This window comes from Capricornis sumatraensis, chromosome 17, assembly GCF_032405125.1.
Source record: "Capricornis sumatraensis isolate serow.1 chromosome 17, serow.2, whole genome shotgun sequence".
In the NCBI taxonomy this organism is placed as follows: domain Eukaryota; kingdom Metazoa; phylum Chordata; class Mammalia; order Artiodactyla; family Bovidae; genus Capricornis; species Capricornis sumatraensis.
The window spans coordinates 62406113-62432533 of record NC_091085.1 but is presented as its reverse complement, the minus strand read 5'-3'; the positions used below and the strand labels follow the sequence as shown (position 1 = coordinate 62432533).

The window sequence follows — 26421 nt, the reverse complement described above, 5'->3', positions numbered from 1 at the left end:
GCTCCTCCGTCCGTGGGATTTTCCAGGCAAGAGTACTGGAGTGGGTTGCCATTGCCTTCTCCAACAATCCTCTAAGGAGGGTATTATTAGTATCCTGTGGCACTGAGGCCAAGGAACAGCTAACCCTGTGGCCTCTACGTTCTCCTACTAACCACATTCTGATGATAGGAGTGCAGGTGAATGTCAGAAGAGCTGGGTGTTGGTTCAAAATTGGGTTCTACAAGTCATGGGAATCTCAGCTCTGCTACCTGTTGGCTGGATGGCCTTGGCAAACTGAAGAAAACTGCCACAGAGACCCAGGGGAGTGAAGTCAAAGAAGACAGGGAAATGGACCATGCAAAGGAAGGTAACTTCTACCCATGACTAGCTTCATGCAGTGCTGGGAGGGTGACTCCAAGCCCAGGACAGCTTAGGAACCCAAGAACATCCATATGCCAGGGCAGTCCACAGCCACCTCCCAGGAAGGGTTCATTTCATGTACAAAAGCAACTCTTCCTCCATCATTTGGTGGCTCGGGGGTGGGGGTGGGGGAGTGAGGGTGAGGTAATTAAACAGGAAACAGTACAGACTTTAGAGGCCCAGGTTGGTTCATGCTCTAGGCTCGATGCTAATAAAATAACATGCATCCTGCCCACACATTGCTTGCCTACTCCTCCTGGCCACATCTCTGATACACAGCCAGTTGTCCCCATGGAGAGAAAAGGCACTTCTGAGCAGAGGGTGCATGCAGCCACCCACCCACACACAGCAGTGCTGTCTCTTCTAGCACGAAGCCAAGTTTGGGTTTTCCTTTTTTTTCCAGATTCTATTTTCTAGAAAAATTTACTCTGAAATCAACATCTCTTCCCAATATACACATCTGCTTTATAATTATAGAGACCCAAAGAGTATTAATAGAGGCAGTGGTGTATGACACAGAGGGGAGGTTGGGCTTGGTCATTATTGCTGCAGCAGAGAGAATATTTTCTTAAGATGTGTTTGATGTGACCTAAAAATTGCTTTTACATGTAACCTCAACATTTAAGGAAAATGGCAAAATGCAGTTTTCTCGATGTCTGTAAATAACTCCCATAACACAAAAAAATACATTCTTTTTCTTAATAAACTATCAAAAGAAAACTTCATATCAAAAAATACAATCTGTACTTCTAACCTAAAAAGAAGTGTATGTGTTGAGTTCTCTCTAATCACTACAGTAATAATTAAGATCATGTTTAAACACCAAGCCATCCATTTATTTCGTTGGGAAGATGACCTCAAGTCTACAAGACATGCCTCCAAATCACAGATCACAAATCACAGATATCCTTGAGATAACCAAGAATGGATAGTGGAGGCTAAAACAAGGGAATCAAATTTAGCTCAGCCATGGGCTCTACCTTCATTGTGGCCAAAGGCACTAAAAATACATGTGAGCGCAAGATGCAATATGGTGCAAAAAATAAAACACTCATCAGCATTCTGTTCCAAAAATGTATTGGCTTTTAAGATTGAGCATTCTGAAATTTATGAACTAACTTTATAAGCTCATTTTAAAATACACACTGGTGTCCAACATGAACACTTAGAAATACAACATTCCCTGCCTCAACCCAATCCATGGATTCAGTTACCCATGGTCGACTGTGGCCCAAAAATATTAAGCGGAAAATTCTAGAAATAAACAATTTATAAACTTTCAACTGAGCACTGAGATGAGCAGTGCTCTGTCCCACCCAGGATGTGATTCATCCCTTTATTCAGTCAATCCACGCTATATACGCTACCCGCTAGCTGACTCGGCTATGGGATCAAGTGCCGAAACATCACAGTGCTTGTGTACAAGTAAACCTTATTATACTTAGTAATGGCACCAAAGCCCAAGAGCAGTGATGTGGCAATTCTGATATTCTCTTACTGTGCCTAATTTATAAAGTAAACTTTATCATAGGTATGTATGTATATACAGGGGGAAAAGTATATAGATAGGGTTCAGTACTATATGCTGTTTCAAGCACCCAGTGGGGGTCTTGGAATGTATTCTCAGCAAGTAAGCGGGAACTACTACCCCCAAAATACCACTCTCCTAAAAAGCTGCTTCTGAATCTAGCTACCTTTGGGGCTTGCCAAACCCCCATGCCAACCCCTACACACACCCCATACACACACACATACACAGAGCAGTGGTCTCCAGTTGAATTACAGCATATGCTTTGGAATCATTTATTAAAATTTGTGTTATTAATAAAAGCATAGTTACATGATTTTTAATATGGTCCCCATCTCTAAGCCAGTGCCTAGCTCTGCAGGTTAATTTCACTGGCATGCTACCACCTCCTGCCTGGATGGCTGCAGTAATCTAACTCTTCTCCCTGAAGCCAACTCTGCTCATCTTCCTACCCACCAAATAATGATCAGAGGGACCCTCTGCACAATGAGAACCAGATCCTCCACATACCGACTCAAAGTTCTGCAAAGGTTTCCTGCTCATCACAAATACAGCAAGATCCAAAACCAAAGACCCTGCCTATCTCTTCTCGGACCACATGTCCCATGTATGGTGAAGCTCTGGCTACTCCAGCAAGCTTGCTGTTCACTGGACACCCACAAGCTTGTCCCGGCCTCGGGGACGAAAGTGCTGGTTCCTAGCCATTCCCCACCCAGGTTCAGATTTCTTCACAGCACTTCCCACCATCTGAAAACTTTCTTATCCATGAGCTTACTTATCCTCTCTCTGTCTCCCTGCACAGAATGTTAGCTTTATGAAGGCAGGGACCTTATCTGTCTTGCTCAGCCATGCCACAGGCTTAGAACTATGTATTTGCTGAATGAACAAATAAACAAATGAATGAATGATGTGTCAAACAATTCTGTGCCCTGGGTGGTCTCAGTTTAAAGGTCTCAGTGGGACAAAGAAACCCAAAATAAGAAGTGCATCAAATCAACGCTGGCTTGGGAAAGCTCTCTGGTCCTTGCATGGGAGGTGCTCAGCATTGGTTCTGGGACAACAACATCATAAGGATACATGCTCTGCCCCATCCAGGGGACACTCTAGCACAGTGTGGGAGTGGGAGTGAGTGACCCCCAGGCTGAGCACAGTGCACGTCCATCTCCCCCAAGTTCAAGACCCTAAGGGAAGGAGGTCCTATCAGGAGCCTGGGGTGTGTTTTACAAAGGGTACAGGTTTAACTAATACATCACGGGCTCCATTCTGAGTAAAAACTTGGATGGAGATATCAGGACATCTGTCAGGCACCTCTATGGAGCCTGATTGTCTCAATGGGCAGAAACCAGCAAGGTGTCTTCATAAAGAGAAGCGAGGAAGAGAAGAGAATCCAAAGCACCCATGGGCCCATCTTCACCCCTAACTAACAACAGCGAACATGAAATGACCACTCACTGTGCTCCTGGCACCAACACTATACGCTCTGAGTGACCCCACAACAAACCAAGCACACAGGCAACAATAACCCCCACTTTCTACAGAAGGAAGAACTGAAGCTAAGAGGTTAAATGCCTTGTTCACACAGCTAGTGGGGCGGGGGGAGAGGGTAGAGTCTATATCCACCTGATCCCAAAGCATAGACTTGCAACAAGTGTGCAACGGTCCGTCCTGCAAAACAAAGAATGCTAGCCTTCCCTGCTGGCTCAGTAGTAAAGAATACACCTGCCAACACAGGGGACACAGATCACAGATTCCATCCTTGGTCCAGGAAGATCCCACGTGCCTCAGAACAACTAAGCCTGTGCTCCACAACAAAAGCAGCAACGGCGATGAGAAGCCCAAGCACTACAACTGCAGAGCAGACCAGCTAGAGAAAAGACCAGGCAGAGACAGAGAGCCAGTGCAGCCAAAACAAACAAACAAACAAATACTGCTTATATTAGCTCTAGAGTTACAGCTGGGAGAGATGGCCATCCTCTGCCACACGCATGGTGAGTGAACTTGAGTAGTAATCCAAGCTTCTTGGTCAGTTTCCTTCTCTGTAAAATTATGGGTTACCGCTGGAATTAAATGAAAATGTTTGTCGACCCCTTAGGAGAATGTCTGGTACACTGAATTCTCGGTAAAGTCAACTCTTTCACCTTTATTATTAGGCTAATCCATTGATCCCACACAATCGAACAAGGCCAGGGTTGTTAGAGGCAGGGCAGTGTAGTGGTACAGCCTATGGGTCTAAGTCTCAGATCTGTAACTACCTACAAAATCTTGCTGAGCCTTGGTGTCCTCTGTAGGATGGGAGTAATACAGCCACCTCACACAGTTACAGTGAGATTGTGAGGACTTAATGAAATACACGTGAAGAGCCATTCAGCACAGTTCTGGGCACACAACAGATGACAGCTTCCATGAGGAGCTGTATACCCTGTGCAGAAGAATTGGCATAATCCTTGACCACTTTTAATTCCATTTGACAAATGTTCATTGAAGGCCTGCCAGAGGTAAGGTCCTATTTCATGCAAAGGATGAAAGACATGGTCCCCATCCTCAATGAGGGGGTACAAAAACAGTGTACAAAAAGGGGTGAGTGAGAAGGCAGGCTGGGGTCTTGGCACACCAGGCATAGAATGCCAAGTTTGGGAGTGGTCATTAATTCTGTGCACATAGTAATGCTACAAGGTCTGAGTGGGAGAATGACATCATCCAACTTGTGCTTTGGGAGAATTCCACCCTCTGTAGAGGATAGATTAGACCAGGGAAAACCAGAGGCAGATGAATCAGTCAGGAGGCTACTGCAATGGTCCAAGCAAAACTCAACGAGTGGTGGCGGTGAGGACAGAAAAAAGGGCATATACGCAAGAGGTGCAACTTTAAAAACTTGGCAATGGATGAGATGGTGGGGGAGATGAAAAACAGTTTAAGATGACTCAGTTTTCTTGCCTAGAAAGGTAGAAAAAGTGGTAGTTTCTTAAATGAGATGAGGAAAACAAAACTGCTGCCAAGTGGCTTACTGAGTGAGCAAGTGAGTCTGTTGGCGACAAGGATGTTGAGATGCTAGTAGGACATCCTGGCGGTGATGAATAGGGCACAAGGGGAGGAAGTCCATGGGCAGGAGAGAGTTACAGCCAAAGGACTGAATGAGATCATCCAGAACAGGCGAAAAAGACAATGAAGGTGGAGTTTAGGGGACAATGCAACATTTCAAGGGCCTGAAACAGCAATGGAAGAGTGAGAAGGGCAGTGAAGTGGAAGGAAGGGAAAACCAAGTTCCCATAATGCAAAAGGGAAGAAAGTTTCAGACATATGAGCCAACTAATGGCATTACGTGGGGAGAGGGGCAGAAACCACTAAATTCAGTGGTTGGTGGACCAGTGATTTCCATAAAGGTGGAGAGGTTGGAAAAGAGGCATTGAGTGTAGGCTATTCTTTCAGGAAGCCTGTCAGAGAAAGGAAGGTGAGAGAGGTCAGGAGGCGCAAGACAAATAAAACAGAGAGAAGCAAGAGAAATTCACTTAGGAGAAGGGACAGTTGCCAAACTGGCACTGGGACTGGGAACATACAGCACCATTTAGTCAATTACTGTCTTCTTAAGGGATCCGAGGCAACCATGCAAATCAGTATGTGTAGGCCAGCAAAAAAATGCATTCGACACATCTTCTGGAGTCTAATCTTCAGGACTGGGCTGGGATCATTTGGATTGGATTTCCTAAAGGTATCTTTAAGACAAATGAGAAGGCGGCAGAATGGTCCTGCCAGGCTTGCGAGGCAGGCATGCACAGTCTAAATAGAGAACAGAATAAGGCAAGAACAAGATGTGCTTGACTAAGAGAGAGAAGAAATTAAGCGAGAGGAGAAAACCCAACACAATAACATGGAGGCAAGGGTTAGGCACCTGGCCGAGAGGACAGAGGAGTGGAAACAGCACGGAGCACTGTCCATGTCCATGGCAGTTCCATGGGTGGAAGCTAGGGAGGGTTCTGTAACTGATTGGGGAGGTACAGATGATGCAAGCCTTCACGAACCAGAGCAGATTCTGCTACTGTTCAAACAATCAAAACACAGGTAAGGCTGTCTTGGCATGGGGAGGAAGCAAGTGCAATGACAGAGGTGGGAAGAAACAAAGTTTTTAAGGGAAGAGCCCCCCTCACCAAGTATTTTAGTAAAAAGAAAGTAGGACTGATTGGAGAGCTCAGGCCATCTTCTCCTGGAATACATCTTCCCAAAATGGATAGCAGGAGGCAGTGAAATACAAAATGTAGATGTGAACAGGCATGGATCACAGAGTCATCAACAAACTGAGAGCGGCTACCCTAAAAATGATTTGGATCGATTCACCCACAATGCTTTCTGAGCAGCTTGTCTGTGATCCACCCTAAGGGAGGGTGGAGGGCAAGGTTGAACCAGTAGCCTATGCTCACAGAGCTTACACTCAAGCAAATAAGAACTCTCAGGGAGAGAGTGTGTGTGTGCATGTGTTCATGCACAGGCACACGCGCGCGCGCACACACACACACACACACACACACACACACACACACAAGCCAGGCGAGAGCTCTAAATGAAAAGAGGAAGAAGTCATCAACATCCAAGAGCTATGCAGCCTACCTACTTGACAAACTCTCAGAAACGAGAACAAAACCTAACCTTTCTACAGCCCATCAGTTCTCATCCCACCCTGTCCCACCCTCACTGTTCAGTCACTACCCACGACAGGCATCTGCTTCTGACAAGCATGTGAACCTGGGGACCCCATACCTATGTCCCTATTTCTCATGTATTGCATTTATTTGGCAGACTAGCACAGTGGCTAAGAGACCCTAGAGCCACCCTGCCTGGGTTCAAGTCTCGGCTGAGCCACTGGGAGCTACATGACCTTTAGTGAGTTGCTCAATCTCTTTCCATGTCTCAGTTTCCTCACGTGTAAAATGGAAATGATGATGGTGCCTTCCTTGGGAGCTGTTGTATAGTTTAAGTGAGTTAGCCTATGTAAAGTGATTGGAGCAGAGCCTGGCACAGAGTCGGTACCCTGCAAGGACGAGTGACTCTTATCTCCCTGACCACTGGAAATTCTCTCCATGTACCTCCCCACTCACCCAAACCCACTGTCTTTTAAGAAGCTGACGCAAATACTCTACCTTCCATTAGTCTGCTTGTAAAGTCAATTCCAATACACCTATTTTCTGAGAGTCTACATTATCTTGCGCTCCAGGAAAACCAGGATGAATAAGCCCCAGCCTTGCCTTTCAGATCACAGCCCATGTGGGGAAACCAACATTCCAACAAAGATCATCACTGGACTTTGGCAAAAACTGGGAATCGGCATTACCCATCAAGTGGCTTCCACATGAAGACTTTTTGCCTTACCGTCCTAATGCTCCTAAAGTACTTCAACATCCAGGGTTTGCATGATATTCTCAGTCAAGGTGTTTGCCCTGTGTCCCATGAAGTATTCCACACACATATGCTCTGACTTGTTCAAATGGATGGGAAGGAACCCATTCTGGGGCTGGGCCTTCAAATTCTGGCCCCCACCACTTCACCCCAAAAGCCACCTTTAACCTGGAGGCATATGGGAGCTGCATATCAACTTGTGGTGGATCAGGATGTTCAAGCATCTCTAGCAGAAAGTTCTCAGGGCCTGGGAAGCTGGGTTTCTGGTCTGGCATGACTTTGGACTATGATAATTATTGCTGAGTTCCTCTCATAGCTTCACATATACAGGACATCTTTCATATAGACGACTAGTGTAGTAGTAATAAAAATAACAGTGGACATTCAGTGTGACTTATCCATGAGCCAGGGACTAGATTGAGTACTTTACCTATTTCATACCATCCTCCCAATAGCCCTAAGAGGCAGGTATCTCATTTTTAGTTGAAGAAAGTGACATGAAAGAGGCCCCAGCAGAGCAAGCAAAAGGCACCCCAAATTGGCTCTCTGAAAGTCCAGAAAGGCACTGGTGGAAGCCATTTTTCACCCTTCCACAGTATTTGGATGGCTGGTTCCAAGAATAAATTTTCAGATCCACTCAAAAGGAAAGGAAAAAGCCCTGAATCAAAAGAGAAAGCCCCCATCCTAAAAATAGCCTATTCAGACACTGTCATCCCACGGATTCCAGTCTCATCTAGATCCCATTGGTCCTCTAACATTTCCAACTTCTCCAAAAGCATAAAACCAGCATGTGCAAAAACTAACACAAAATGTAAAACCAACTGGCTTTTTCCTTCTAGAGTTTATACTAAAGGATTGCAGAAATGCATTGCTTCTAGGAAGGAGAGGGACCTAAAAAGAAAACATGCCCTATGCTGACAGAGGAGGAAGGGGAGCCGAGATCCATTATATTTTTAAACCCGTAACACACTGATTTCTGTTATTACCTCTCCATTGCAAAATTCAGGCAAACAGAGGCTCAGAGGAACACCCAGGCATTCAGAGCTTGGGGGTTTGGTTTGGGTTATTGTTGGATAAAAAGAAAGAGGCACCAGACACACACTCTCCAGCATGAACTTTGCCATCATTCCACCCTAGAGACAATCAGACCTAGTTTGTAGGATCTCTCCCACTCCCTCCAACTCAAGTGCAAGGAACTACCACTACAGCTCAGAGTCAGAATGCTGAGATCAAGATTTTTAGTAAACTTCAGGGCTTCCCTGGTAGTCCAGTGGTTAAGAATCCGCCTTGCAATGCAAGGGACACAGGTTCAATTCCTGGTCCGGGAAGATGCCACATGCCGTGGAGCAGCTAAGTCTGTGTGCCACAACTACTGAGCCAGCACTCTGGAGTTCACAAGCCACAACTACTGAAGCCTGAGTGCCGAGAGCCCATGCTCTGCAACCAGAGAAGACACCACAATGAGAAGCCTGCACACGACAATGAAGAACAGCCCCCACTCACCTCAACCAGAGAAAGCCCGAGTGCGGCAACAAAGACCCCACCACAGCCGAAAATAAATGAATAACTCTTAGGGGAAAAAAAAGAGTCTTGTTAAACCTAAAATGATGCACTCAGTGGCTGGCTTAAAAATAGTCTGGGGTCCCAAAAAAGGATCCTAAAAAGTGATGAGCGATCACAATAATTAAAATCATTCTGACTGCCAGAGTCTCTGTGAAAATTCCTCTTTCATTCAGCTCCACCTCTGAACACTTCATTCAGTTTAGTGGCAAGAGATCTGGGGTCATTTCTTTCCAATGCAGTACGGCAGCATCTGCAATTTCCTCAGTGGTGTGAAGAGTGAGTAACAGCACAGGTAATCAACGTGTGTAAACAAATATCTGTGATGCTGAAACAGGGATGGAGGGAGAAGAAAATCTCAGAGAAACCCCAGGTCCCTGGTGGCAATGATGGCCTCGCCAGAAAATGTCCCCCTCCCACCTCCAAATGAATTTTTTAATGATTATATGTTATCAAAACTTCAGGGGCTTCTAAGCAATGCCAGCACTGCATCTTTTCTGAATTTCTGATGATGATGATCCAATACATCCAGGGTCACCTATGCCCAACAGGTGGGGTGAATTTCTAAAATGATGTTGTAGGTTTCACCCATAGTGTCCCTGGCCAAATAAATAAGCCCAACAGCAAGATCACATTATAAGATGAAAGGAAATCTTTCTGATTCCATTCCCAAATCACCATGGAAAGGGCACTGATCCACACCACCCAACCACCGACAGGAATACTTCAATTACATCGTCCAGATAAGTAATACACGGTTTTGTTTGCATGGACACTTTAATGAGGATCTTGTTAAGCATCTGTTATGGGCATGGACGGAAGCTCATGTTATGCTCTAGAGATATATTTTGAACTACCAAAGGTGAAACAGCATTATCTTCAAATACAGTGAGCAATATAAACACAGTCTGAGAGAAAGGATCGTGAGTAAATTAAATCCACAAATATTTATCAAGTGCCTGGGCCTTAATACTGAGATGCCCCTGTCGGAGAGCTCCCTTAACCGAGCCTTCTGTGAGAAGCAAAAAGATGCAATTACAGTCTTCCTGAAAAATAGGCTATTAATCACGCACTGCTTCAGATTAATTGCAACGCCTGAGAGCCCCCACATCATTTTGCCTTTGCCCCTGAAATCTCATCCCCTCAAGTCCTTCCTGGTTTTTCAGATCACTGGTTGGCACCCCAAGCAAGCTTTCTTTCTGACCTGGCTAGCCCACTGGTGACCAGAACTAGAACTCTCCATGCACCTCTGTCCAGTCCAACGGGTGACCTTCAGTGCGCTGTGTGTGTCAAGGTTAAGCTGCCCACTAACTATGTATCCTTTAACAGCAGGCCTCCAATTCTGCCCTGCTCTTCGATGCCAGTGCAAAACCTCCCAGCCCTGCTGGGCCGTTTCAAACCCATCTGATGGCACATTCAACAGCTAGTGAGCTTTCTGCCTCTTCTCCCATGATCCAGACTGCTTCGGGGCTGCAGAGCAAATTAGCCAGCAAGGTACAGCCACCACTACCAAAATCCAACCCCGAGTTTTAATGCAAGCCCCCAGGGAGGGAGGAAAGAAGGGTCACCTCGGTCTCTTTCAACCCAAACAGCTCTCTCAAATTCTACTGCAGCCCACAACCCTACATCTCATCAAGTGACCAGTTACTCCCCAGATGTCTGAAATCTTTTCAGGAACAATTACTGTCAAAATAGCACCCATGGGGAGACACCATCCAAGAACCCACATGACATCCCTTCAAATTGATATCAGAGCTATAAGCACAACAAATCGGGAATAAATGCTGCCAAGATAAAATCAAATTCTGCTTGTTTTCTAAGTGGGCAGCCACTGATCACCCAACATTACCTCAAGAGCCTCCAAATGAGGGAGCTGGAGCTTCAGGGGGCATAATACAACCTGGTTCAAGACCTTCCAGGGGAACTCACACCCCTGAACACAACATGCCATCGGATCATGAGAACGAAGGAAGACGCTGAGCTCTGACATCCACAGAAGCTACTGCATTTCTGACAAATATCCAGGAGGCTGGAAGCCAGGGACCCCCTCCCGCCATCTCCAACTGCCAAACGCTGGACTAACACATTTTTCATTAGCTTTTTTCAAGAATGGAGAAAGACCGATCGTGTCAAGAGGCTGACAGTGATATTTATACTTCCATTTCCTAGTCTCCTGGTCTGTTTTTTTCCCCCATGAAGTCCAGTTTCTGTGAATCAATGACTCGGCTACATCACACGCCCGCCCGGTGGCTCACGGTAACGGGGCTCCCTCTGGCCACCAGTGCTCTGCCGGCTCAGAGGCTCAGCTGGCAGATCCTGGATCTTGCAGCAGACTTTGAGCCGAGCTGAGCACCATCCCTCCATCAGGGCTCTGGTACAGCCACTTGCAGCTCAGCTAACCCCATCAGGAAACCCTTACCTCATGAAAAACAGATTTTAGGATTCTTTCAACACTGCCAAGATAGCAACCTCCATCTACCCACCTGAGAGACAGAGGGATACACAGATGGATAAATAGACAGCTCAGCTCAGCCCTGTACATTTCTCCCTTCACTGAGGATCTGCACTGCTAGGTATCTCCCACTGTCTCCTCCCCTCTAAAGAGACCAAAGACTGAAAAACTAACCCAAAGTACCCAGTTGACAATTACGATGCTATGAACAGGAAGAGGTACAGGAAAATGAGAAGACGAACAGTCTATCCCACCAAAGCCCAACCAGGTAAATTGCTCTTCAAATGCAGACTGATTAACAGTTTTCCTCCACCATACTCCCCCCACCCTGCTGCTGCCGCCACCACCACCACCACCACCACCACCACCACCTTTGGGCTCTACGCCTTGTATCAATGCAGGTCCCTTAGAAAAGTCAAAATTTCACTTACTCAGATCTACCAAGAATTCCCAGTGCCTTGCTATACGAAAACCCCACAAACGGCAGTTCTTCGCCTGAGAAACCTGAGGGGTTCAGCTGGCACGGAGAGGATGAAACCCACGAATTCTTCTCTGGTTCATCAAAATTGGAGGTGTCATCATCAGACTTGAGGGTGGGAACGAAGGGGGGAGGAGCTGGTTGAAGAAAAAACAAGAAGGGGGTGGGGGGGAGAGAAAAATTCAGACGGATTCAACACTGTTGCGGAGAAGAAAATCGTCTCACTCCTTCGGCGTTCCTGATGGCACTGCAGCGCCTGCTTTCAATCTCGCTCACACACAGGCAGACCCAGCCTCTGCTCCGCTCTTACAGCAACAAGAGCTTAACCCCTTCCCTGCCAACATGGCCACCAACCCGCAGATGGGCTGCCTTTCCTGCTGGGGGAAACTGAAGGGTGAACTCAAACAGGTCACTTGGTAGAACAGAAAGAAAGCACTTGGGGAGCTCCTTGCTGATATTTCCAGAAGGCTGCTGCGGAGCATCAGCTGGCTGGTACTGGCATGCCAGATGAACCTAAACCTATTTATTTCCTCTTCCAGACAGATCTAAATCATTCACACTTAGTGCTAATCATTGGGATAAGGTAGAGTTTCTACACTTCGGGGATTAGCCGAGTGAGAGGAAGGAGGGGCAGGAGAGGGGGTTTGAAAGGTATGTAACTCGTGTGAGGATAGCACTGCAGTCTAGCCCATTCATATCCGGATGAGTATACTCGCAGCTCTTATGGACCACTTTTTTTTTTTTTTAAGTTCATTATCCCTCCTCCCCAACTCGATCACGCCCCATGAATCCACCGCAGTTTAATCAGCATAATGAAATGCCAGCCAAATAAAAGTTCTTCCCGGTGATGTACGGCACCCCTGCGCGCTGACGGTGTGGATGGACAGCTGCGTCCTACCTCGTTAAGGCATGATTCCCAGCTAGGAACGTCCTACATCTTCTCCGCCTCCTGCGGACCTACTAAGCTCTCTCAGTCGGGGAGGTGGACACTGGTCCATCAGTCACCAGGAGGCTGCCCATTGTGGTGGGCTCCCGGGGGGGCAGCCGGCCAGAAGCGTTACCATGGCTGCAGGCTGAAGCATCTGTGGTAGGCAGGCTGGGTGAGCAGGCAAGCTGGGCATCACATTCCCCGCAGTGCAGGCTTCATGCTCCCCGCTCTGTGCGTGCTCTGGCAGTAACCCCACCTGGCTGCCTGCGTGGCAGGGGCCAATGCTGATCTGAGCGACAGAGCAGCATGAGTCACGGCCAGAGCTCTCGAGAGCGCCCCCTAGGACAGCTGCCACAGCCCTTCCCTGGACCAGGCTGCTTTTTTAACTCCTTGTTTTCTAGACAAAGCTTAGTGCCAGATAGGAGCAGCAGTCTGTTTTCCACTTACAGACTCCAAAGAATCTGGCTGTTTCCAAAGTTCCCCAGTGACAACAACAACATGGGAAGCAGCAGGCAGCATCGGGAAGGAGATGGAGCAGTGAAGGGATGTGGAGTGGGGAGGAGATGAAGCCAGAATGAGGAGGTCTGGCAGCTCCCAGGAAATGCAAAAAGGACATTCCCAGGGTTTCAGGTGCACTGAGATGTGGTAGCAGACTGAAAGTGTCACATGTGCTCTTCCAGAAAATGATTCCACGCCCCCAAGCTCTCAGAGAACTTAAACCTTCCCTGTAATGTCAGAACCTACTTGCTTAATACTTTAAAAATTAGGTGATGGAAAGAAAAATTATTGAATGCTTCAGCCCCCCTCCCATATGTACTTTCCATCAACATGGGCTCAAATCCAATTGGATTTCCATTACCTAATATCTTTTTTTAAAGAAAAAAAAAAACAGTTTTTAATGGAAATTATATTTCATGAGGACAAAAGTGTCCCATCCCAAAATAAGGAAACTCAGATAAATACTGAGGAAATAGATGCAGAGAGATTTGAAGATGGTATTAATATGGAAGCATCATGGTTGGTGGCATATACTTTGACTAAGTGGGTTCAAACCCCAGTGGGTTCAAACCCCAGGTCTACCACTTACCAGCACTGTGACCTTGGGAAAGAAAGTCCCTTAATCTCTCTGACCCTCAGTTTCAACATAGAGAAAACTCCCTTAAAGGGCTGTTAGGAGGTTTAAATGAAAGACATCTATATAAAGTGTTACTGGCACAGTTTTTTGTATATAATAAACACTCCATACAGACTACCTGCTATTATTATCACCCACATGACACAGATGTTTATGACAGATCCTATGGTTACAAGGCTAGTGGGATACAGCAGAATCTGTGTTGAGTATGCTTCTCTCCTGCACAAGGCACAGACACACTCACACGTTTGTGTTAATCATTTCATTTCATTCTTAGCAGAAGTTTAATTCCCTTTCTACTATATACTAATTTATCTTTGGGAGACTGAAATAGAATTTCTGAGTGAGGAGTATGATTGATATAGGGGCAGGAGCCACCCTCTGTGAAACAATTACAACTGAGAAATTCTGTCCTATGAAATAAGATCCCTCTTTAAACTCCATCAGGCTCAAGGCTAGCCTGTGTAGTTAAGATTAGATCAAGGGCCAGGGAAGCTTCAATAAGAGGGAGAAGTCAACATGAAATATCCCCACTGGTAACAGGTGAGAAATTCACAGGACAGATGAAAAGCCAAGAACGTCAGCCTTTCGGCAGGTAGTCAGTTGTCTAAAATGGGAAATGCTGAAAAGAGGGGCTTCCAGGAGCCCCATTTGGGCAGAGAAAAGTATCATAGCCTCAAGCCAAAGAGAACTGGGAGAACTGGAAATTCTCAACCCACCAGAAAATGATGGATGTTCACCCTTGTCCAGAGCCCTTTAGGGGGAAAGAAACAGCACAGCTATTAAAACTGTAGCCCCAGAAAGGGTATCTGTATTTACAGTACCCTACATGGTGTGGGAACCATAAGCCAAGAAATTATCACCAGTACTGGTCCATGATCCGTTAGGGTACTGGCAGATTAAGTGGAGAAATATTTGTAGGGCCACATTCACAACCCAGGGCACAACCTAGAAGGCAAGATTCCTTCTCTCTCTCTTTCATTCCCATACATACATACATACACACACACACACACACATACACACACACACACACACACACACACACACACACACACACACACACACCCACATACTCTCTCAACTAGAAATGAGTTCACAATAAAAAAGTAAAAATCAGTAACTACACATAACAAGGAAAAAGAAACCACCCAAAATACCATGAAGGAGCATCAGCAGATACAAGAAATGGGAGAATTAACCCCCAAAAAACTGCAGATAAGAGAACAATCTAAAATGGACCATAAAATAAATTTTCATTCATTATCAAGATAAATGAGCAAAAATTCTAATAAAAGAACAAGATATGCTGAAGAAAAGGCAAAGCACATTTGAAAAGAACCAAATGGAACTTCTAAAAATGAAAAATATGATTGCTAAATTTAAAGTTTAAAACTCACTGTTAAACAGACACAGCTAAAGAGAAAATTAGTGAACTAGCAGTAGGACCTGAGGAATTCACAAGGAACCATGTTTCACAAGGTGTGATCTGTAGACTGACAGCATCATCAGGGAGTTGGTTAGAAATAAAGAATCACAGGCCTTACACCATGATTGATGAATCAACACTTGCATTCTAACAATATCCCCAGGTGATCTGCAAGAACACAACAGTTGGAAAAGTGCTCATATAGAATGCAATACACAGAAACAGAGACAGGAGAAAAAGAACGAGAAGGTTCAATGCACCTCTAATATGAGCATCAGAAAGAACAGAGAACTAGCTCAAAATTTGGATGACAGATTTTAAAAGACTGTATAAGCCAAAGACTACCAAGTATATGACCACATCTATATCAGGCTTCCCTGGTGGCTCAGTGGTAAACAATCCACCTGCAAAGCGGGAGGCCTGTGTTCGATCCCTGGGTGAGGAAGAGCCCCTGGAGAAGAGAATGGCAATCCACTCCATTATTCTTGCCTGGGGAATCCACATGGACAGAGGAGGCTGGCAAGCTGCAGTCCATGGGGTTGCAAAGAGTCGGACACGACTGAGCGACTAAGCACAAACATATGTTGGGGGGAGGGGCTAACTCTCCTCTTTCTTATACCTATTGGAAAAAGTCCCTTTTTTTTGATCCTCATACAAAATGATTTTTCTGCTTTAAAAAGGTATTCGTTGGTCAATGAAATCACTGGATGTGCACCTACACTGATGGAAGTATACAATGTACCTAAGAACACTGCACAGTGCCAGGCACTGAGCAGGTACACAATAAATACATGCTGAATAGATATATAATTAAACAATTAGAAAATAGCTCTTGCAAGGAGAGCACCTGGCATAATACAGGCCATGAAGAAGCTACTATATATGTTTGAGTTAAATGAAGAGGCTTTAAAAGTAGAGATTGTTCTGTCTGAAAAATATGTTAATGAGTACTTATATTAATATTTCCTGATAGAGCATTCATCAATTCACCCCCACTGCCTGTGCTCACTACATTCAATAATGGCCAATAAGAAGTCATATATTAACATCTGTTTGTTGATAAAAGCCACTAAAAAAACAGGATGAAGTTTTCCATATATGTTTTTTAAATAAGTCAGCCTATGCTTGAGGTCACATCAGGGCACATTCTCTTTAGTGGCAGGGGCTACACAAGTATGTTCGGGAGGGCCTCCCTCCCACCGCCATCCAGCTATAAGATGGCAGAACAAGGCTTTCAGAAACAAAGAGCTATTTTAAGAACTGCAGTTAATCTCTCCCCTATAAATCCTCTCCTTTTTAAAAACTTGACATTCATTAGAAGCTGGGGGCAGGGTGTATTGCCTTCAAAAACATTCACAAATTAAAAAAAAAAAAACAAGAAAAGGTAAATGGATTCATCCCCTTGACCCTACTTCTTTCTAACACGTCCCACTGAGCTCCATTTATCCCATTCAAACTTTTAACTTTCCAGTGTACAAAAAAAAACACATTAATATTAAAAATGCAAAAGATTTTTCTCATTTCAGTCTAGTGTTGATCATCTGCTTTTCCCACTGGACACAAGCTCCATGAGGGGAAAGAAGACACTGTGTTCACCATTACATACCAACCACCTAGAACAGTTACCTGTCTGTCACAATTCAAGGTTTCATATCTATATTGTGAAAGTAATGAATGAACAAGAACCTTAGATGCAGGATAATTTCTTAGACCTAATAGGCTATTTCATGCCATATGCCACTACAGGAAACTCTACAGAATACTCAATTCAGTCATGAAGAATTGGCACATTAAAAACAAAAACCTGAATTTAGATATAGCTCATGAAACTTCCATGACTTTTACTCATCACTGTGGGTTAGACACTGGTGCTAGGTTGTGTGTGGCAGAATTAGAAGAGGAATAACAGACAACATATATGTCAGGACAAAGGCACATAAATAAATATCATGTGATGGTATCATGAATCAGAACTGGGCCTGGAACACAGTGGGCATTCAATGATAGTAAATCAAACACATTTTCAACTTCATTCTATCTAGCATGATGTCACACATCTTTAAAAAAAAAGCATTCAATTGATTAATTAGATGCTACATTTAAATCTAAAAGGAAGACTATCCCCCAAAATCAGCTGTCTTCTAGTTCCTTAAAATCTGAGGCACCAGTGTGATCGCATTTATCTCCATGATGAAGACAGAACTACAAGATAAGTGAAGAGGAGGCTATCTGTGTCATTCAGAGGTCAAGATGAGGCTGTGAAAAGTGGAGAGTGCGTAAACAGAGGGATGGCCGCCATGTGTTGCCAAAGTGGGTACAGTGAGCTTTGTGTGTTCCTGCAGGAGTGCGTCATGGAGGTGATTGTTTCTCTAGAGGTAGTTAAAAGGTGTCTTCACAGGCTGGAGTGGAGATGAGTGCTTCTTTAAAAAGGCCAGGGAACAGTAGCCCAAGAAAGCTGTGGGTAATGAGGCTAGGAAGTAAATACAAGTGAAATCCTGGCTGGACCTCGAAGGGGGGAAAATCCTAGACTGGATTGACAGAAGGGATTATGAGAAAGAGTGCTGGGCTGGTGTCAGCACCTGAGACTGATATCATCGTTTTAATAGTGATGGTTGGTAGAGGTCGACGCTAGGAACCTCTAAAGGACAAGTCTACAATAGTTAACATGACAAATTCTAAGGAAGTGATAACCGAAACAGAGAAGACATGGATTAACAGAAGGCATGGCAAAAATGTGACAACTGATGCAAGAGCAGAAATTTTTAAGAATATCAATGAGTGACTCTTACAAAGAGAACAATTCCAACAGAAAAAGGTTGTAATAGAAAGAAGAGCAAGATTTCCAGTATCAGAGATCTTATGGGAATGAACCAAGAGAATAAATTAGAGGACAGGTAAGAAGAGCTAGCTACTACATACACATAAATAATTTAGCCCATGAAAACATCTCCTGGAGCCTCAAGCAAGCCCCCTCACTGTCACCCCTCTGAGTGGAAAATGGTCAGATGTAACTTGCCCAGACAGCAGAACTGTATACAAAATGCAAAATGACGACAAACTGGATCTAGCTTGCAACAGACTTGAGTAGAAAAAGAATTATCTGACATGTTTGGTTACCCAAACAGTTATAAAGAGACTTTCAGATAATGCTGACTTGGCTGGTGATCAGTTTTTACTATGACGTCTTCAAAGAAAATGAATATGCAAGTTTTAGCATCAGTGAAGTATGCTTTAATCTGATAAGAACAGATATTACATTTTATCCTAGCCAAAGGCCAAGAAGCGATGAAGTATGCTTTAATTGATCAGTCTCAAGGATGCTAGGGCTGGGCTGCCCACAGCTAAGCAGGTTTCGTCTCTGGGGACAGATACAAGATCTCGATGGAGTTGTGCGCTCTGTCTGAATCTTGCCTTTCTCAAGGGCCATGCTCCTATAGGCTGCTTACTATCAAGTTTTTGGTAAGCAACTTCTGTTTTCCCACAAGATTACACTTGTAGAGACGCCTTCTCTCAATTCTGGACCACACTTCAACCAGCCTTCTAACACTGCAGTGTCACTTTGTTTCCCCCTCCCTCTTGGTCTCGGTACAGAGCAACCTGTGAAATACCTACATAGGGTGGAAACACTCAAAAGTGAATCTTTCCAGACTGTTAACTAGTCAAGACTATAATTGTCTGGGTGTGGATACATCCAGTTTGGGGCACAGATGGAGCCCCCCAGAACATACTTGAACAATAATTCATGGGCTTCCACTGCCTGGAACCTCTGTGCTCAAGACCCCAACAACTTTCCCTTCCAGCACCTTTCCCCTTGAATTACCTAGACCTAATGACACATCCTCTTGAAAAATCTGTGTGCAGGTCAGGAAGCAACAGTCAGAACTGGACATGGAACAACAAACTGGCTCCAAACAGAAAAAGGAGTACGTCAGGGCTGTGTATTGTCACCCTGCTTACTTAACTTACATGCAGAGTACATCATGAGAAACGCTGGGCTGGAGGAAGCACAAGCTGGAATCAAGACTGCCGGGAGAAATATCAATAACTTCAGATATGCACAGTGAAGAGGAACTAAAAAGCCTCTTGATGAAAGTGAAAGAGCAGAGTGAAAAAGTTGGCTTAAAGCTCAACATTCAGAAAACGAAGATTATGGCATCTGGTCCCATCACTTCATGGGAAATAGATGGGGAAACATGGGAAATAGATGGGGAAACAGTGGAAACAGTGTCACATTTTATATTTTTGGGCTCCAAAATCACTGCAGATGGTGACTGCAGCCATGAAATTAAAAGACACTTACTCCTTGGAAGAAAAGTTATAACCAACCTAGATAGCATATTGAAAAGCAGAGACATTACTTTGCCAACTAAGGTCAGTCTAGTCAAGGCTACGGTTTTTCCAGTGGTCATGTATGGATGTGAGAGTTGGACTGTGAAGAAAGCTGAACACCAAAGAATTGATGCTTTTGAACTGTGGTGTTGGAGGACTCTTGAGAGTCCCTCGGACTGCAAGGAGATACAACCAGTCCATTCTGAAGGAGATCCGCCCTGGGATTTCTTTGGAAGGAATGATGCTAAAGCTGAAACTCCAGTACTTTGGCCACCTCATGAGAAGAGTTGACTCATTGGAAAGGACTCTGATGCTGGGAGGGATTGGGGGCAGGAGGAGAAGGGGACGACAGAGGATGAGATGGCTGGATGGCATCACTGACTCGATGGACGTGAGTCTGCGTGAACTCCAGGAGTTGGTGATGGACAGGGAGGCCTGGCGTGCTGCGATTCATGGGGTCGCAGAGTCAGACACGACTGAGCGACTGAACTGAACTGAATGACACATCCAATTAGATTCATTCTTTGCTGTCCTCAAGACCTCTGTAGTTATCTTTTTCTCCAACATTGGGCGGGGGTGGGGGCGGGAGTTCTCCAACACTTTTTAATGATTTAATAATTTTATTTATTTATTTTTGGCTCTGCTGGGTCTTCATTGCTACGTGGGTTTTTCTCTAGTTGTGGCAAGCAGGGGCTACTCTCTGGCTGGGGTGCATGGGCTTCTCATCGTGGTGGCTTCTCTTGCTGCAGAGCACAGGCTTTAGAGCGTGCAGCCTTCAGTAACTGCAGCGTGAGGGCCCAGTAGTTATGGCTCCCGGGCTTTAGCTGCTCTGTGGCATGTGGGATCTTCCCAGACCAAGGGTTGAACAAATGTCTCCTGCATTGGCAAGCGAATTCTTTACCACTGAGCCACCAGAGAAGCCCTATTTTTAAATTTTTAATATGAAATTTTTCATATGTGCAGAAGTGGTACAGGAGTACAATTAACTCCTGCACACCTTCAAAAACGTACAATATTCTCATTTCCCTTCATTTCACCTACTCTGGTCCCTATTTTATTTGCACGTGTGCTGATTATTAAAAGCAAACCCCAGACATCATATAATTTTGAGACATAAGACCTGGGACACTTTTCTCTTGGTGCAAGCACTGCAGCAAGGTCTCAAGTATTAAAATACAAAGAAATTGTAAAGGACTACAAATAACTGCATGCACACACAGTTAGAGCAAATTATGGACAAAAAAATACAAAAAGACCCAAAACCCAGCAGCCACTTAGGAGCAAAAGCAGGGTACCACACATGCAACTTGCACACGTCACCCCCGAAGAGGTGGACAAACCACCTGAGCCACTCCTCCAGCCCGACCCCTGGTCACACCCCTTCCCTCACCCCATACAAGGAACCAGCTAGCTTCCCATCACCCTCAGGGAGCAGGCATGGGAACCTGCTACTTGTTATCACTCCCTGCTGCTGCCGCAGGAACCCCACTAAAGCCTTGCCTGAATTTCTTGTCTGGCCTCTTCATCAATTTCTGTTGACTGAGGAGGCCAAGAACACTGGTTGGTAATAATTTCACCCATAATTACTGCAGCAAATATCCCTAACTCAGGGTTTCTCAACTGTGGCACTACTGACATCGAGATTGGAGAATGCTTTGTTGCAAGGGACTGACACGTGATCAGAGGGTGTTTAGCAATGTCTCTGACCTCTACTCACTAGATGCCAATACCACCACAAGTTGTGACAACTGAAAATGCCTCCAGACATTGCTGAATGTTCCCTAGGGGGAGAAACACGACTCTCTAACAGGTGAGGACTTTAAAAAAACCATGACCATAATACCTTCATCACACCCAACAAAATTTACAGTAACTCCTTACCACTATCTAATACGATGTTTGTGCTCAATTTTTTACAGCTGTCCGCAAAGTATCTCTTTACATTTTATTTTTTTGAAGCAGTATCCAACCAAGGTTCACACACTGATTTGGTTGGTATGCCTCAATCTATAAAGACTGACCTTTTTTTTGTCTTTAATGGCATTTATTGGTTTAAGAAACTGAATCACAAGATCCCTGTAGAAATCTCACAATCTGGACTTGGTCGGGTGTATCCTTGTGACATTATTTAACATGTTTCTCTATGCCTATTTTTCCTAGAAGTGTTGAAAAAGTGTTACTGCTCAGTTATATCTGACTCTTTGCAACCCCATGGACTGTAGCCTACTAGGTTCATCTGTCCATGGAATTCTCCAGGCAAGAATACTGGAGTGGGTTGCCATTCCTTTCTCCAGGGAATCGTTCCAACCCAGGATCTAACCCAGGTTTCCAGCATTGCAGGCAGATTCTTTACCATCTAAGCCACCAGGGAAGCCACTTCCATTTCCTAGACACTGGAAGTTAAATCGAGGGGCACATGCACACTCATACTCAATTTCACTTGGAGAGAATATTTCCCAGGATGTGTTGTCTACTTACTAGCCCATGACATTAAAGGGCACACAATGTCTGCTTATCTTTCTTTGTGTGATGTCAAGAATGATCCATGTGGTCCAGTGAGATCAGCCTGGTCCCTCCCCATGACCTTCTCTCTCGTCTTTCACTTCATGTCTCAGTACCCTTGGATGATCTTTGCCCAGAATCATTAAGTCATTAAGAGCTGAAAAATGGCGTTTTTTCCTAAGTTCATCATTCCTTCTACATTTACTAGCACATGAACAATTTGGTAATTCTGGAATACAGTTCAAACAGGAAGGCAGGATAAATGCTTGGTTTATTCCCTATGCGTGTCCTCAGTTGTTCAGTGGTGTCCAACTCCTTGTGACCTCATGGACTGTACCCTGCCAGGCTCCTCTGTCCATGGAATTCTCCAGGCAAGAATACTAGAGTGGGTTGCCATTTCCTACTCCAGGGAATCTTCCCAACCCAGGGATCAAACCTGAGTCTCTTGCATCTCCTGCACTGGCAGGTGGATTCTTTACCACTGTGCCACCTGGGAAGCCCATCTTTCCCTATACTTAGCAACATTCAGAGTTGGGGTGGGGGGAGGGGTGTGCCTTAGCAACTGCCAGAAGTGACCAATGAGATTTCTTTTTTCAGTTGCCAGTATGAACTCATGAATGGATGTGTTTCAAGCCACCGTAGTCTTTTCGATGCTTATTATTATCCCATTTTAAGCCAGAAGAAGCCCCTCTACCAGATATTCTTGCCAGAAAAGTCTGCTACTTTCCAGTTTATGGGGGATGGAAAAACACCACCCCCCATCAGCCCTATGTAAGAAACAAAGAGACAAATGTGTTCCTTCATTTTGGCTCCTGTGTGGCTATCAGTTCTTTGTGTGTATCCTCTGTTAGTCAGATTTTGAAGGACATCCCCAGGAACCAAAGAGTCGGTCATACTTCTTTTCTGAAGTGAAGACACTGAAAATCATTTCCAAACCCTCAGAGATCATGAGCCACCTGGACCTCCTACTCTGTGTCCTTCAGCTCTGATCTCTTTTGACTCCTGCCAACCACCCTCTTTAGTGCTATCTGAACTTTGCCCTTGGAAAATGAGCGTAAATGCAATTGCCACGCTTCATAGAACTGACTGCAAAGTTGACTGATGAATAGAGTCCCAGATGTTTAATATAATTTTGAATCTTTGGCCAAATCATTTCCATGTTTGCTGGAAAATCTTCCAAGCAAGTAAGAAATGAACAGTTCAGGGCTCCAATTTACGGGCTCTCTAACAAATCTATTCCCCCTTTCTCATCTTCTCCCAGGAAAGGCATGAATTTGCCTCAGTTAGAAATGACTCTCTGAATGGAGATTCAGCACTGCCGCATTGGCTTACACTAAGAGGCACTGTAAGAAGCAGTCACAGGGAAATCCCCAGGGCCACCACATCACAAGGGGTCTCATTTTGGGGAACCCCATGTTGAAACTCCTCAGGACTCAGTACCAGAAAACTGAGTCTTCTCTGAACATATTATTCTGGATTTTTCTTCTCACAGGACTGAGCCTCTTACAACTGTCCATATTCTTCATTTTATTTTGGCCACTAGGAGGCTAATGATCCCAAATCCACCCCGGCTGGCAATTTAACCAGAGCTTATTGGTTTTTACCATTAACCCTGCCTCTGTTTCCCTACTTTGACACACCCTTTATCCAGATTTCTCATTTATTTTTATCATTTTAGTATTGCAATTATCTCTAAAGTAAGCCATCTTGATTTATCTTGAGATAAAGTAGAATATTACATATTTATTTTTAATATCTCTAGAGGTAGCTTCTAAATTCAAACTAGATGGAGGAGACCCTATAACCTTAATCGATATGAGTTTAGTTTTTTCTTATTTGGCCACAAAGAATGGCTTGCAGGATCTTAGTTCCTTGACAGGGATTAAACACAGGACCCAGCAGTGAAAGTGGAGTCCTAACCACTGGACCATCAGCAAATTCCCTGCCCTTAGCTCTTTTTAGCCCATTTTCTCCTATGAATAACTTATTCTTAAAAAAAAAAAAATCCCCAAGACATATAAATATTCACCTGTAAGAGCTCCTGACCACATGTCTCAGTTACTCCTTTTTGAAGTTCTACCAGGTGTTGCCCACATACTCCTAGTCTAGGAAGCTCAGTTCCTGCCATCACTATACCATCCTCCTGCCCTTCTACTCTCTCTCTCATGATGATCACCTAAACACCCCCAGTTCCCCTTCCTCACTTCCTCCAGCCCCTAAGTGACTGGGTGGCTATCTAACAGGGAGACACACTTAAAGGCCAACCCAGATAATGGAGAAACACATGGCTAGTGGAGAAACTAAGAAGAGGTGGCAAGAATACACAGAAGAACTGTACAAAAAAGATCTTCACGACCCAGATAATCACGATGGTGTGATCACTCACGTAGAGCCAGACATCCTGGAATGTGAAGTCAAGTGGGCCTTAGAAAGCATCACTACGAACAAAGCTAGTGGAGGAGATGGAATTCCAGTGGAGCTGTTTCAAATCCTGGAAGATGATGCTGTGAAAGTGCTGCACTCAATATGCCAGCAAATTTGGAAAACTTACCAGTGGCCACAGGACTGGAAAAGGTCAGTTTTCATTCCTATCCCAAAGAAAGGCAATGCCAAAGAATGCTCAAACTACCGCACAATTGCACTCATCTCACACGCTAGTAAAGTAATGCTCAAAATTCTCCAAGACAGGCTTCAGCAGTACATGAACCATGAACTCCAGATGTTCAAGCTGGTTTTAGAAAAGGCAGAGGAACCAGAGATCAAATTGCCAACATCCACTGGATCATCGAAAAAGCAAGAGAGTTCCAGAAAAACATCTATTTCTGCTTTATTGACTATGCCAAAGCCTTTGACTGTGTGGATCACAATAAACTGTGGAAAATTCTGAAAGAGATGGGAATATCAGACCACCTGACCTGCCTCTTGAGAAACCTGTATGCAGGTCAGGATGCAACAGTTAGAACTGGACATGGAACAACAGACTGGTTCCAAATAGGAAAAGGAGTACGTCAAGGCTGTATATTGTCATCCTGCTTATTTAACTTATATGCAGAGTACATCATACGAAATGCCGGGCTGGGTGAAGCACAAGCTGGAATCAAGATTGCCAGGAGAAATATCAATAACCTCAGATATGCAGACAACACTACCCTTATGGCAGAAAGTGAAGAGGAACTCAAAAGCCTCTTGATAAAAGTGAAGGAGGAGAGTGAAAAAGTTGGCTTAAAGTTCAACATTCAGAAAACAAAGATCATGGCATCTGGCCCCATCCCTTCATGGGAAATAGATAGGGTAACAGTAGAAACAGTGTCAGACTTTATTTTGGGGGGCTCCCAAATCACTGCAGATGGTGATTACAGCCATGAAATTAAAAGATGCTTACTCCTTGGAAGGAAAGTTATGACCAACCTAGATAGCATATTGAAAAGCAGAGACATTACTTTGCCAACAAAGGTCCGTCCAGTCAAGGCTATGGTTTTTCCAGTAGTCATGTATGGATCTGAGAGTTGGACTGTGAAGAAAGCTGAGCGCCCAAGAATTGATGCTTTTGAACTGTGGTGTTGGAGAAGACTCTTGAGAGTCCCCTGGACTGCAAGGAGATCCAACTAGTCCATTCTGAAGGAAATCACTCCTGGATGTTCATTGGAAGGACTGATGTTGAAGCTGAAACTCCAATACTTTGGCCACCTCATGCGAAGAGTTGACACATTGGAAAAGACCCTGATGCTGAGAAGGATTGGGGGCAGGAGGAGAAAGGGATGACAGAGGATGAGACAGCTGGATGGCATCACCGACTCAATGGACATGGGTTTGGGTAGACTCCGGGAGTTGGTGATGATGGACAGGGAGGCCTGGCGTGCTGTGATTCATGCGGTTGCAAAGTCAGACATGACTGAGTGACTGAACTGAACTGAAAGGAGAAACCCATCTACTGTCCTCCACAAACTAGTTTAAAAAACAAAATCTGGCCAAATACCTGATTAAATGATAAAAAAAAAAAAAAACCCAAACAAGCAGACCTTTAAAACACACACACACACACAAACATACAAGTTACTGAGATAATGTTATTCTAAAAGCAGAAAACCAAAATAAATAAATGAAATATTCATGTCAAAATCATAAGGGGTGTTCTTTTGAGAAGAGAGAACTGCTCATCAGAAATCAATGTCAGGACAGCTTGAATTCAAAGCATCAGCACAGTGGGATTGTACAAAGCCTTCTTCATTTTTTTCAACGATGCAGGAAAACAGCCTGACAATAAAAATTTCTGAATTCTTAGGAGGCAGTACAACA

At 44.5% G+C, this 26421-nt stretch overlaps 1 protein-coding gene and 1 pseudogene across 2 annotated transcripts in view; both read right to left on the bottom strand.

Moving 5' to 3' along the window:
* CIT (citron rho-interacting serine/threonine kinase) overlaps window positions 1-26421 on the bottom strand; it is a 168653-nt gene that overhangs the window by 88421 nt on the left and 53811 nt on the right. For both annotated transcript variants that reach the window (XM_068989683.1, XM_068989684.1), the window contains exon 9: window positions 11756-11939. In XM_068989683.1, coding sequence (XP_068845784.1) covers window positions 11756-11939 — 184 coding nt within the window. The remainder of the gene's footprint in view (window positions 1-11755; window positions 11940-26421) is intronic.
* LOC138094187 (U2 spliceosomal RNA) lies at window positions 18472-18581 on the bottom strand (annotated as a pseudogene).